At 39.4% G+C, this 14,302-nt stretch overlaps 1 protein-coding gene across 13 annotated transcripts in view; it reads left to right on the top strand.

Annotated features, from left to right (window-relative positions):
- The first annotated feature begins 10,597 nt into the window (after positions 1-10,597).
- Positions 10,598-14,302, top strand: part of vav2 (vav guanine nucleotide exchange factor 2) — a 199,985-nt gene continuing 196,280 nt past the window's right edge. For 8 of the 13 annotated variants that reach the window (XM_084934795.1, XM_084934789.1, XM_084934786.1 and 5 more), the window contains exon 1: positions 10,599-11,912. In XM_084934795.1, coding sequence (XP_084790921.1) covers positions 11,709-11,912 — 204 coding nt within the window. In that variant the 5' untranslated portion in view covers positions 10,599-11,708. Of the gene's footprint in view, positions 11,913-14,302 lie in introns of all 13 variants that reach the window. The other 5 variants (XM_084934796.1, XM_084934788.1, XM_084934787.1 and 2 more) reach the window with 2 other exon arrangements.

Below are 14,302 nucleotides of genomic sequence, written 5' to 3'. Positions count from 1 at the left end.
TATTTTAAACAACGATCTCTCTGGTGTTTATCAGACTCTTAAGTCTGCAACAGAGCCGGATGGCATTCTGCTTGGGTAAGAGTAGATTTCATTACATCAGTTTCAGACGATAACGTCTTTGATTGACCATTATCCCATTTTTTTACATTTATGTTTTTTCTTTGCTGATTTGGAAATACTTCAATTTATATTACTAATATTAAGTGCTGTAACTAAATTGTTTCTTAACCATTTATTGACCAAGATTTATACAGGCGTGGTGGACTTATTTTGGCTGTCAAATGAAACATAGTAACCATTTGAATTTTCTTAAAAGCCCCCAAAATGGTTGAGAAGTACAGTAATGTGGGTGCACATGGTAACATCTAGGCAGATATCCCCATAAAGCTCTTCTACTCTTCTTTATGAAATCACTGGAATTTTGTCTTTTCAGCACGCACGGTAATGGAGTTATGATCATTTAAAAGTGCCTGTAAAAATAGGCCCACCAGCGGGCCCATGGTAAATAAAGGGTTAATTTAGCACTAAATGCATTTAGGTGTACCATTAATGCAAGAATAATGCACGTTACATAAGACTGATGAATTATCAGGTCTCAACAGTTTTCTTATTTTTATTCTGTATGAAGATGAAATTGAGCAGCAGAGGCCAGGAACATTATGAAACACTGCAGTTTGCTTTGGGGAACAGTCCATACAGTGGGAATGTAATTTCCCATGAACAAATCACACCATAAAAAATGCTTTCCAGAAACCTTAATAACAAATTTTAGAGATTTTCGTGATGGCAAAAAGATGTAATGGAGAGTTGATTGCGTGGAATATGAACAGTGCTTGTTGTTGCATACTGTTTTGTTTTCAGCTTCCATTCCTGTAGTAACTATTTTGTTTTTTTATATATTTCTTTGTTCTATATAAACTAAAAATCAGAATACCTGAAAATAACACCAGTCTGCTTCCTGATATTGTCTTTCTTTTAATATTAGACAAAGTTCACCAGAGTAAAACCAAAATTCAGTTTTTAAATTGTGAATGTATTTATTAAGGAAAAAAAATCTATCCAAACCTACCTGGAAAAAGTATTTGCATCAACATCAAGTTGTGCCACCCTTGGCAGCAAGAACTGCAGTTAAGCATTTCTGCTAACTGGCGATGAGTCTGTAACACCACTGTGGAGGAATTTTAGCTCACTCTTCCTATGCAGAATTGTTTTTAGTTCAGTCATGTTGGAGTTTTTGCAAGCATAAATGACCTGTTTAATGTAATACCAAAGCAACTCAGTCAAATTTAAGTCCAAAGTTGGACTAAGCCACTCGAAAATCTTTTTTTTTATTGAGCCAGTCAGAGGTGGATTGTTCTATTGTGTAACCAGGTGCACTGAAGGGAACAAACAGAAGGCTGGACTGGATTTTGTGGTAGAAACATAAATTCTGCTCTCTATAAATTACAGCAAACTGTCCAGATCCTGAAGCAGCAATGAAGCTTCAGACTATCACACTACCTCTACCGTGTTTGATTTTGTGTTTGTAGTTCTTTGTATAAAATGCTGTTAGTTTCACACCAGATTAACAAATAGTTGCACTTTGGTGTTGTCCATCCACAGAATAATTTCCCAAAAGTCTTGGTGATTGAAATGTGTTTTGGCAAACGTAAAGCGAGCCTTTGTGTTCTTTTTGTTCAGAAGTGGTTTTCATCTTGGAACTCTCCCATTAATGCCATTTTTGCCCAGTCGCTTTCTTACTGAATCATGAACGCTGACTTTAATTGAAGCAAGTGAGGTCTGCAGTTCTGTGATACTCTTTAGGCCTCCTGTCTGTGACTCAGGAGGTAGCGCAGGTTATCTACTAACTAAAAGGTGGGTGGGACTATATAAGAACCAGTCTATTTACCATTTCTGGAAAGGTTCAATACTGTTCCAAGTTTTCCTTATTTGTGGATAATGGCTCTCATTGAGGTTCACTGGGGGCCCAAAACCTCGGTGTCATCAGTGTTTTGCTTGAGCTTTGCATCTTGGCTTTTTTTTCTGTTTCCTGGGTTCTTGAGTTAGGTTTTTTTTTCCCACAAAAAAAATAAATCTTACAAAGCTTAAAAAAAATCCTTCAGAGTGGATGGGAAATGCTTATAACATTGTCAGGAAACAGCTAACAGCGAAAGAAAGCTGCCCAAAACATTAGCTCTACTTCCATCTGACCGTCCAGCTGCTTTGCAAAACTGGCACAAGCCCAGTGCTGCCCACTTTGAACAGCTGGTGCTTGCACCAGATTACACTCATCAAATCTCAGTGCAACTTTCAACATACATCAGAATGACAGCATATATGGAGTTGGGAAGGTCTGTTTGAGATGTCTGTGGGAGCAAAGAAAAGCTTACTGGCAGAAAAAAAATGAAAAGAAAAAAATGTGCAAAGTATACCTGTGGCTCAGTTATTGAACTCACCAGTAGATGGCCATCATGTGCCATCTTAATCTTTATTCTTTTTTTTTCCTTGCTTTTGATTTTACAGTGTTAGTCTGTTTCCTATGCATTACTTTTTTTCATCATTCGTCAGTACAGTTTGTCATTTCATACAAGAACGTTTATCAGATTTGTAAAAATCAGAAAACCACTAAAATGATTTAAAAGAATGCAGATCCCTTTTTGTAAAAAAAAAAAAAAAAAAAGTTAAGTTCTCCAGTTGTATGTATCAGTTGTGTACTAGTGCTGGAGAGGTTTGTGAGGCCATTCATCATTTACCCTTTTCTTTTTTTCTCTCTCTCTGCCACACCAGCCTGCTGTCCTTGCAGTGTGCATGTTGCTGGGTGATGTGATCTTTGTGACCTGCATTCCTGTCATGCCACATGCAGCAGCCCTCAGCAACCTCAGGGCATGATTGATCAATGCCACAGCTCCAGTGACAACTAGTCATTTCTGCCACTTCTGGCCATCACTCAGTGCATGAATAGAGTGTTAAGAAGACCACACACGTGCATCTCTACAAACACATCGCACAGTTCGTTTGATTAATGGTTGTCTTGTTTTCTTTTTTTCTTTCCCTACCCTTCTTCTTTTTATCACCTTGTAGAAAATCCAGTAGAAATTAATACAAGTGAATGATTGTGGTTTCATGTCAATGTCAGTTTGAATGAACTTTACAGATTGAGCTTCATATGCATCCACTTTTGTTTGGTAAACGATTTATGCTGATGTGACATATACCATAATTGCAAATTAGCAGATGATGTTCTTATACTGTGAGCCTCTTTTTTGTAATATATCTTCAATTTGTAACAAACTTTATGATTCTAGTTAATCTATTCAAAACCATTACTTACCCAGCAAAATATTTTGCCGAGCATGATATTTTTGCAGTACTGCACTGCATTAAACTCACACACCATGTATTATCTTGCACTATATCGTTGTCCTTTCTATCACGATAAGCATGATGGTGCTAAGGTTCACGTGCCTTACTCGAAGGTACTCCAGTAGCACCTGTGCAAGGAGAAGGCTTGTTCTGTTATTACACAGACGTCAAGCTTGTTTGTGGCATTTTTAGATTACTGCAACCTTAGCTAGCACATGCATCCACTTCATGATTTTTTTATATCCTGCATGTGCTTTTCTTAAATGTTATGTTGTGAAATGCATGGGGAACACCACACAAAAAAGAAAAAGCCATAACTGGATGTTCCATTAGGTTTCACTGAAATGTGCTGACCTTTATTTATCTGTCTGGATGGGATTTTAGATATGTTCTTTTCTTCTATCTCTGTAAAACATCACATATTGCCATAAGTGAACTTTAAGAAGTAAAACTGAAAAAATCCTCCAAAATTAAGTAATTTTTTCTTCTTCTCAGAATCAATCCCAGGACTCCATTTGTCTTGCTTTTTTTCTCTCTCTCAGGAATTTGAGAGAGCATAGCAACACTATCCTCCACATAAAAAATGCCCTGCTTAAAGATTTATAGGCCATATTTTAGGCAGATGGAACTGTTCAAACAGTCTTTAAAGGTTAAGTGATCTCATGGCTCAGAACCCAAAGGCCAAACTCAAAGACCATTTGTGCATCACAGAATTAATTTTACAAAGGATATTTTCAGCGTCCAGTTTTGTTGCTCATATATTTTTATATGGACTGTGTTGCATACAAGATTACAAAGCTTTGTCTGAGCAAAGTAAGATGGGGGGGCAAACTACTAAATGCAGATCTGGTATAATGGTATCGTGTGAAGCAAAGTGTTTCACATTAACACTCAGTCTTATATTTTTTTGGGCTGATGCTTCTTGCAGATAGGAAGTACATCAAAGAAAGTGCTTTTAAGATCAAGTGCTTCTAAGATCAGAAAACCACAAAGTATGAAATCGCCAAATGTCCACTGAGTACATATATTTGCTCTTTAGAAAGGATAGCGGGTTTTAAAGAGGGCAGCAGACCCTCATCTTTACAGAGCCTTTTCTCGCTCCAAAAAGGCACAGTACTACTGAGGCTTATCCTCCACATAGTCCATCTTGCCTGCCTTTCCATATCAGTGCAAAGTCTGCAACCAGAAGGAGATGTTTCTCTATGTAGTTGTGAAAGATGTTCAATTAATTCACTATTAATCAAACACTGATGTCTCAAGCAGGATAGCTGTTCCCTTGGGGATGGCAAAACTTGTGATGCATTATTTTATTAGAAATGCGGTCTGCACATACACTGTATATAGAAAATGTAGAAGAATGTGTGCCTTGAGCTCATATATCCTATTGCAAAAGAGCCTTTCCACTCATTTGATCTAGCAAAAAGATATTTGATCTATACATGATGTGTTCCTGAAGTTCACAGTTGTGGTCAGAAGCTTACTTACACTCATCATGGGCATGAATGTCATTGTAATTTGGGATTTTTAATGGATTCTTAACTGTTCTTTATCCAGGGCGGAATAGTTGTACAGCATACATCTTTAATTACTTTAAAAAAAAAAAAAAAACAGGAACTGGGTAAACAGTTTGTATTACCACTTTGCCAAAATCTGGAAGAAGTCCCAAACTGTAACACTCAGATGAGAGGAAATTGGTTAGGATCTTCAGTAACAAATCAGGGATCGTAAAAGTGCGATGTGATGAACTGGAAACTACTGGAACACCAGCAACAGTGTCCAGAGTCAAGCAAGTTCTACATTGCCATGGACTAAGAAGATGGTGACCAAGAAAGAAGCCCTTATTCTTAAATCAACACCTTGAAGCTTGATTGAAATTTGCAGCTGCCCACATAGACCAACTAAATGCCTTCTGGATAACATTTTTATGGTCAGACAAGACAAAGATTGAGCTATTTGGCCACAGTGTCAAGAGGTGTGTGTAGAGAACTAAGGTGAAGCTTTCAAATCTAAGAACAATGTCACAATGCTGTCAAGCATGGTGGTGATAGCGTCCTCCTTTGGTGCTGTTTTAATGCCGTTGGTAATGGTACAATACAGCAAGTGAATGGAATAATGAAAGAAGAATACCTTCTTCAACTTTAATTAAAGCAACAATAGGACAACGATTCCAAACACACATCAGAACTGGTTTTGTAATGGATGAAGCAGGATAACACTAAACTTCTGGCATGTCCTTCCTAAAGGTCTGACCTCAACCCCCTGAAAATTTGTAAAACCAACTAATTAAAATTAACTTTACCAATTCGGCCAAGATGAGTGGTCAAATGTCCAGCCACAGTTATGCCACAAACTTGTTCATAGTAACCAAAACCATCTAGTTGAGGTGCAGCTTGCTAAGGGACATTTAACCAGGTGGAAAGATGTATATTTACTTGAGCCTGTATGTATACTTTTGAACCTCTTTGGTTTAGATAAAGTCCAACATACATTTAAACTTATACATTCAGTTCTTTTCGTTTTTTAAGTCATAAAAGATATATGCTGTGCAACTATTCTGTTTTAGAAAAATAACAGTTCAAAGAAATTAGTAAAAGCAAAGATTACCATGACATTCATGCTTATGATGAGTATATCAAAACCTTTGACGACAGTTATATATTTTCATGTCATGGAACATCTTGCAAAACAAATATATACAAACATTTTGTTATTCAAAGATTGTAATGAAATACAAGGCAGTTTAGTGCAGGCAACAATGGCTCATTTTCAGGACTTTGGTAAAGTTTGCAGTAATGATCTATGGTTGCTGTTTCAGAGCAGCTGTGGTGTTCATGGTCAACGTAACGGGGTAACAGTTATAAATGACCAATTTTAAACTGGTGATTTACTCACTGAATTCTATGGATACACTAGCTTTATACAGTGTAGGGGTTATAATTTTGTTAAATTCAACTGTCTGAATGCACGATGAGCAGTGAATCTCAGAGCAGTACCAGCATAGCTTGTACAGAAAGAAAAGTCTACTGGATTACACAAGAGAAATTATTATAACTTATGTCTAATTAATTCTTTTCCACACACTACACTGCTACACCCAATCGTAGGGTCTTCCACATGCTAAACCTCACTTCAAGGTTCAGTTAGTTTTGCACATTTTTATTCTCTGAGTACATTTCAGAGCCTCTACTTTTTCACTTTTACTTAAGAGTAAAGAAGTTGAATCAGTACTACCAGATTATTTTTCACACAAATATCTGTACTTCTACCTGTACTTAAGGGACAAATGTTTTTATTTTTGCTATTCCTAGACTTCTTTAACCAATAAGTGATGGCTCTGTGGATATGTCCATGTTTTTTGATACAGTCTATGGAGCTGCAGCTACCACGGGAATGTTTGATATCTCCATTAATCTGTGAACAGTCAAAGCCCTTGTGTCACTTTATGAGGTAAACATGGCTGCAGATGGAAGGAAGGTGAAGCTTATAAAGTCCTTACTCTTCAGTGACAGGGAGCTAGATGACAAGAAGTGTGTGAGATAGTGGGTTTTTGTGAAAGATTCTGTTTAGCTGCTCTTTGTTAGTACAAATTCTGTCCATGTCAACCTTTACTGCTTTCAGGGCACCATGGATAGTACAGTGGGAGAATACTATGAGAATTCACTACCTTCTCCAAATTCTTAAACAAACAGGAAAAACATAATTTGTTCTGGTGGTACATTTCCAGTGCCTTAAACTGCTCACTTGCACAGAATTTGCTATATTAAAAAAAAAAAAAAAAAAAAAAAAAGTCATCTCAAGCCTTCTGAAAACCAAAGCCATCCCCGGTTTCTATATGGGTGATTTAAGATCGTATGGGCCAGCAGCTGTGCAATCTTTAAAATCTTTCAATTTCAAAAGGAGCACCGGAAATCAGGTTTTGCTCTGCTTCTCTCATATATGCCCAGAGACAAACTGGCTAAATGTGTTGTGTCCCTGTGGGAATGTGGAGGTGGGAAGATGCACTGATGACTGAGCTGATAAAGTAATGAGACATGACAAAGGGGGTTTAACAAGAAACAGGTGGCATATTGAGGTTGGTGACAATTAAGAGATTAATTGACCAACTGTGATTATTTTATTAACAGAAGATGACATTGGGGAACATTGCAGTAGAGTGGGAGGATATGGAAATGAGAAAGGTAACTGCCCAATTAAAGAAAGGAGCAAAATTAAACCCAAAATATATATCAAATGACAAATCATAGCCAAAACATTGTTGTTTTTCTTATTTCTGTGAAATAATAAAAAAATATTGATGTGATAGTACATGACTGAATTGCTAACTTAAACATGCATGACCATATTTTGCATTTGCTTTGACTCAATCAGTTCTTGAGGGGGGAACATCTGTCTCTTTGCCAGGTTAAATGTTTACTATGCACACAAACTGCTGTCTTTCTTTCCTGTTGGTGATAAAAGCTGCCCACTGTGTCTGGAAACAGAACCGATGAGATTAGTTAGTAGCAAGCATGTCGTCTCATTTTATGGAGGTGAGGCCATCAGTCTTTGTAAAACTGAGGAAAGCCATATCCACCAGCAAATCAGTTTTTGTCTGTCGACTGTGGAAAGTTATGGAACAGTTAGCCAACATGCATGCTACCAGGATCCTGAAACTGGAGTACTCAAAATTTAATTTGCTGTCTTTGTTTACATCTGTGATCTGGATTTTAAATACAATGTTCAGAATCTGGTCGTTTCCAAGTACTGTGAACTCAATTTAAAACACATTTTATTGCATTCCCAGAAACAACAGGTAACCCATTACTGAACAAGTTATGACAAGCCAACTGCATTTTTCAGCCTTGAGCATTTGCAATCATGGTAAATGTGGTTTGTAGTGGTAGGTGTGTGGGTTTTTATAAAGAAATTGTTTAACTTTAAACTAATCCACCGTTTTTGTTTTGTAGAATCAGAAGTCGCCCTTTTACAAACTGCTAGATGTTGTTTGAGGATGACTGTAGACCAGCGGTCTCCAACCTTTTTTGCGCCACGGACCGGTTTATGCCCGACAATATTTTCATGGACTGGCCTTTAAGGTGTCGCGGATAAATACAACAAAATAAAACTAGTACCGGTACCGAAAAAAAGAAGATTTATTCATAACACACGTGAAAAGACCCAGGAAAACCGAGTTAACGATAAAAACGATAACAAAATAATGCTGAAAACCGATAAAAACCCTGAAAACCATACATTTCACACCTGAGCCTCAACTCTCGCGGCCCGGTACCAAACGACTCACGGACCTGTACCGGTCCGAGGCCCGGGGGTTGGGGACCGCTGCATTAAACCACAGGCAATCCATTTACCATTTAGTTAGTTATTAGTTCCCAAATCAAGGCGTGATAACAACTTAATTTTATACCAAATTTTACACAATTTAACACCAAAATTTCTCATCCGTGGGATAATAAAGGTTTATTCTATTCTATTAGCTCCCTAGAGTGAGTGCAAACTTCCTTACCAAAAGTTTACATATTATTTCCTCTTTGACCTCTAACCCCTCTCAGTTACTGTTTAGATTCTGTGGAGGTGTGGGGAAGCAAAAGAGCTTGCTTCTTTGTTTATCTTTATTTCACTATAAAACAACTTGTAGATTTAATTGCTACTTAAACATGTAAAGGCATTAAGTGCTTTTGGCTTGAGAAGTGGGTAAATGCTGTCTGAAAACCTCTGACCTAATTGTCTATAAAAATGGCTCCACCACAACAGCCTGCTTTGGTACTGCTTTTGTTCATGCATCGCTATTCACAGTCTAAAAATGTAGCCAATACCACCAGCCACAGGAACTAAGCAAGAGAGTGAGAGACCCCACTACTATGGACATAAATATACATTTTTATGCCTAGTTCCCTTAAAGTGTAACCCTTTCCCAGGCAGGGTAGTCATGTCCCTTTGTTTTCTTCTTGTAAAAACAGTTTTCTGGATCACTCTTAGTCTGCCCCCTCACCCTAGACTACTCTGTCTTAGAAGACCCTCCCAAATTGCTCCTGACAATAAAGGAAACAGTTGATGTGGTTCCGGCATTTGACCAAGATGCTGAAACCATATGGGAACCGCTAGGATGTCTCCTGGGTGAGGTGTTTTGGACATGTCCTACCAGGAGAAGGCTCCATGGCAGACCCATATCTCTCAGCTGGCTTGAGAACCCTACTATGCTCCTCCAGTATGAACTCAGGAAGGTGGCCAGAGAGAGGGAGGTGTGGGCTTCTCTGCATAAACTCGTTCTACCCTGACCCAAACCCAGATGAATGTATTATTATTGTGTACTTGTGTGGAAGGACTGCATTGAATAATCAACAACAACATGAAAATAAGCTCCAAACGGACTTTTGTGTGAGACATTTAGTGACAATACATTCATGTTACTTTTACTCCAACTGTAACACTTTAACTATGTTGGGAAGCATTCATGTAACAAAGTGTTTTGCAGGTTACCTCTGTGGTGGCCATCTTGTTTTCCCAGTAAAGAGGAGGCCTGCCTCAGTTGCAGCTCTTTTATAGGCCAGTCTGTATTGAGAAGGCGTGGTCTTTAGAGTATTTAAAGGGAGCAGGAAATGGATTGGGGGCCTTTTTGGGAAGTTGCTGTCTGTATGTGCATGATGTTGGCAAGAGACAATAAAACAATTACTTCAGTTAAGATAGAGTGAAGTCTGATGTTTCTCTCACCGCTCCTCTCTGCGTAACAAACTAATGGAATATTTGTAAGAAGTCTTTTCAGAGACACAAAGAGTTTTTGGAAAGAGTCCACCTCTGTGTGGGCTCTAACTGTGTTACTGTTATAAAGAATAAAAGTGTTCAGATTGTAAGACTCAAACATAAATCGCCTAGATTTGGATTAGAACAAATTAAAAGTTATAGCATTAGTCATGTTGCTTTTCATTCTTACTCTGGTGAGGGATCAGAATTAATAAAAAAAATATATAGTGTTCAGAAATTAAGGATGTCAACATCTGAACAGTGACTGAAAATTCAAACCTCTAGGTTACTAGTGATCTGCTCAAGACTCTCGACTTACAGTACAACTACCAGGCATATTCAGAATAACACGGAAAGCTTCTGCAAACATAAGAATTATCTATCTATCTATCTATCTATCTATCTATCTATCTATCTATCTATCTATCTATCTATCCCCTTTATGCCAATGCCCCTTGCAGTGTGCGCTTCACCCATCAGAGGGCGCATCTTAACGCTTAGTTTAAAAATACTCCCTGAAACCCAAATTCTTTTAAGAGTGGAGCTGCTAAAGCAAACTACCCGACTTTTAACTTTACGTGTCTTAATCAGCACATAGGGGCAAGTTCAAACTCCTGAGCCAATACCGAGCCTGAAGCCTGGTCTCCTTTCAGATTTGAACAGCTACGATCGGCAGCTGGGATCTCTAAACATCTCTGTCCGAGAGGGAAACACGGAGAGGGAGACGTGAGAGCAAGGACGTGAGCGGAAGGGAGGCAAAAATCAGAGAAAACCTAAGCTGGACACACTGATAACGCTGTTTTTGGGCGTGCGTAAAGGCGCGAGGCGAAGTTGCATTTACAGGATACATGTAAACACAGATGTCCCCCTTTTTTGTTTCCCAGACTGGACATGTTTCCGCTGCTGGAGAGAGACGTTTAGACAGTTGTGAAAAGAGATTGAACCAAGGGTTGTAGAGAGTCTGGTCTGTTATCCCTTTCTTTTTATCTTTCGCTTTTGGGACTGAGTGGAAGTCCTTGTTTTTGACGCTTAGAGTACTGAGGAAACGATAAATGCAAATGCGAATGGTGACTCCGTGCTTTTATTCATCGTCTACAGAGACTTGAAAAGCCGCTTTCTCCACATTGCACAGCAGCCCGTGGTGTTTGGTTCACTGAAATGTGAAACACTAGTGAAGTCGATACATGACAAACTGCTGTATCCAGCTGGTTTGTTTGTCTCTGTTGTAAACATTTTACGCTCTTTGGATTATATGTGTTGAGTAGGAAACTTTTTAAGAATGAAGAGGAGAAAATTCACGTAGCTCGTCTCCGTTTTCTGCTTACATCGTCGCTGTGTGCCGAAGTGGATCCCTGTTATTATTTTAGTCATTTCCGAGCCTTCACGTTGAGGAGACAGGGGAGCTGACATGCGCCTGGACATGGGGATATAGTGCGCTGACCTACTGCGAATAATACAAAGTTGCGAAATTGCCTGATTTGCGTACATAGTGAATAATCAAGACACCCGGAGCCGGTGGGAAATCAACCATAGTGCCTGCTCGTGCGCCGTGAAACAACGCTTTTCTGCTCACACTGAGCCAGTTCGAGAACCAGGTTATTTTGCGAGGAGAGACTTCGGAGCAAGATATGGAGGAGTGGAGACAATGCGGACGGTGGTTAATAGACTGCAAGGTCCTGCCCCCGAACCACCGGGTTGTGTGGCCCTCGTCGGCCGTCTTCGACTTGGCACAGGCCCTGCGTGATGGGGTGTTGTTGTGCCAGATGTTGCACAATCTCTCCCCTGGATCAGTGGACCTGAAGGAGATCAATTTCAGACCCCAGATGTCACAGGTGAGTCCGCCTCGGTATACATTTTAAGCGACCAAGTGGTGGCTTTGATTTACACGCCCCCCGGGCAAACTTTTATATGCACTACGCTGCTACACATCCACACCCTGGGATTCCCTGGGTAGCCACTTCCCACTGAGATGTTCCACGATTTGCCTTGATTGTTTGGAAAGCTTTTTTTTGTACAACATTTCTCTGCCTGGATTTCCCCAGCTGATCCAGAGATTCCTTCCTGTCACAACAAGCCCATTCCTTGGCGCAGTAAAAAAATTCTATCAGTGTATCTGTGATAATACAGCAGTTAAACACATACTGTGGTGGGCTCTGTGTGTTAAAACATGCAAGCTTCATTTAGTTTTTCCCAGGTGGAGAAAATAATGCAATTATGCCCACTAACACCTTATTCTGGAAGTGTCACACCTGCATCCATGTGGTGATATAGGCCTCAAGGTTGATGATGAGCTGTTCTGCTGGTGGCTCCAGGAGCACTTAAAAGCTAATTCCGTTCATTTCTTCCTCCCCCCCAAAAAAAGGTTAAACATTTATCTACCCAGTATTTTATTTCTGCTCATGCAAGTATCAGCCCCCCCTCCCAATGAAATTGACATACAGTTGGCAGCTAGAGCATCTTCACATTCACTTCCAAGGGTGCTAATTGGGTGTTATCTAGACAGTCTAACTCTGTGCGGAAGTGAGCAAAGATAATAAGCTTCTTAGGGAAGAGAAAATCGAGGACACTAAATAAAGTAAAAGCTATGGAACGTTAGAGTGATGCTCTTCCATGGTTGATGATTTAGTATACACCATTTATCTGGTGGTAGCAGTTTTAAAAGGATGCTGCACTATTTGCTTTTAAATTTTTACCTGTCTCAAGTTGAAGGGAAATGGCAAACTGGAAGAGACTCAAAGAGAAGTATCCCTGTGTGTATGTAATTAAACTCAAACGAAACCCAAGACTTCATGGCAATGAGATTAGAGGTTTGAACTGTAGCTATTGCATGCCTTTGCTTCTGTAAAGCTCCCTCTGCACTTCAGCTCATTCATGTTTCCAAAGCCAATAAGAGGAAGTGTCGGGTGCCACAGGAAGTTTACATGACCACAGTGGTGGAGTAGAAGTGCTCTGTGGCAAACATGTCTATTGACTTTTATTCACCCTGATGTCTGCACTGAAATACCACACAGCCTCCGCTGCACATGGTGAAGAAGTCTTGGCACTGGCACTGTGACATATTTCTATTATTCTTATTGTCATACCTGCGGGCTTTAATAGCTGTGTTAGGAAGCGATTCCTCACTGACAGCAAATTTGTCTGATATGCTTGGCACACCTTCTGTGACCTCTTTCTGTCATAATAATGTGTGAATGTGTGTGTGGGTCTACTGTCTGTCTGTCTGTCTGCTTTTTTTGTTCTGTCTGTGTTGGGTGCTGTTTTCTAGTAAACACTCCTTTCTTTGTCCTTGATTAATCAGAAAAAGATAATTTGGTTAGCCAGATCAACAAGGAATTCATTTGCAAGTGTGTATGTGTGTATGTGTGTCAGGCTACATTTCACTGTGTGTTATACTTGTATAACTATGCATGTGACAAATAAAGAACCTTGAACCTTGAACCTTGAATGTGTGTGTGTGTGTGTGTATTTTTCAAACGGAGCAAAAATGCCACTTTTGTCTCTGTTTCACGCTTATCAAATGGGATCATTTGCAACTGTTGAACAAAACAAGAATGTCATGTAAGATTCTGCGCCTTGTGGTGGACATTTTAAGCTATTTGTCTTCCATTTAAGACAATGAACACTTAACAGAAGAAAGAATTACATATTAATCAATGAAAGTAAATGCTAGTGGCATCGCTATCCATCCCCCTCTCTTTGCCTGGTAACCAACAGCAGCCTTAACTTATCACCTCCAGAAGCTACTGGGTTCAGTGATTACAAGGGCGAGAGAGAGAGAGAGACTTGGATGGCATGCTTTGATCCGCCCACTAATCCCGAGTTCCCAGTACCACTGAGTGAATCTGCAGCGAGGGTGAAAGTGGTGTCCTTGGTGACAAATTGGGTTAAACAAAATCCTGGCAGCAGAACAGTAGTATGTGATTTATGATAAGGAAAAGGTCAAAGCTCACGTGCTTTAAAACCGAGAACACACAGTTAGTGGCTTAACCAAATGAAGAGGAGATGAAGCAGAGCAATTATATTGTTTGCTCAGTACAAAATTTCTCTTGTATCCAGTGGATAAAGTTTAGCGGTGATTGATAGGTTTGAAATTGAGTTTTGTCTGTGAATATAACTAGTTTGTAACATTTAGTTAAGACGTCCTCAACACATGGTAGTAGGTGTAGAGTCGATGCATCGTAATGGTGGTTTATGGCGAAAGAAGAACATAAAGACACAAAGT

The sequence above is a fragment of the Perissodus microlepis genome, chromosome 7, assembly GCF_051167445.1.
Source record: "Perissodus microlepis isolate ML-2025 ecotype Zambia chromosome 7, ASM5116744v1, whole genome shotgun sequence".
NCBI classification, from domain to species: domain Eukaryota; kingdom Metazoa; phylum Chordata; class Actinopteri; order Cichliformes; family Cichlidae; genus Perissodus; species Perissodus microlepis.
This window is presented reverse-complemented; position numbering and strand designations above follow the sequence as displayed.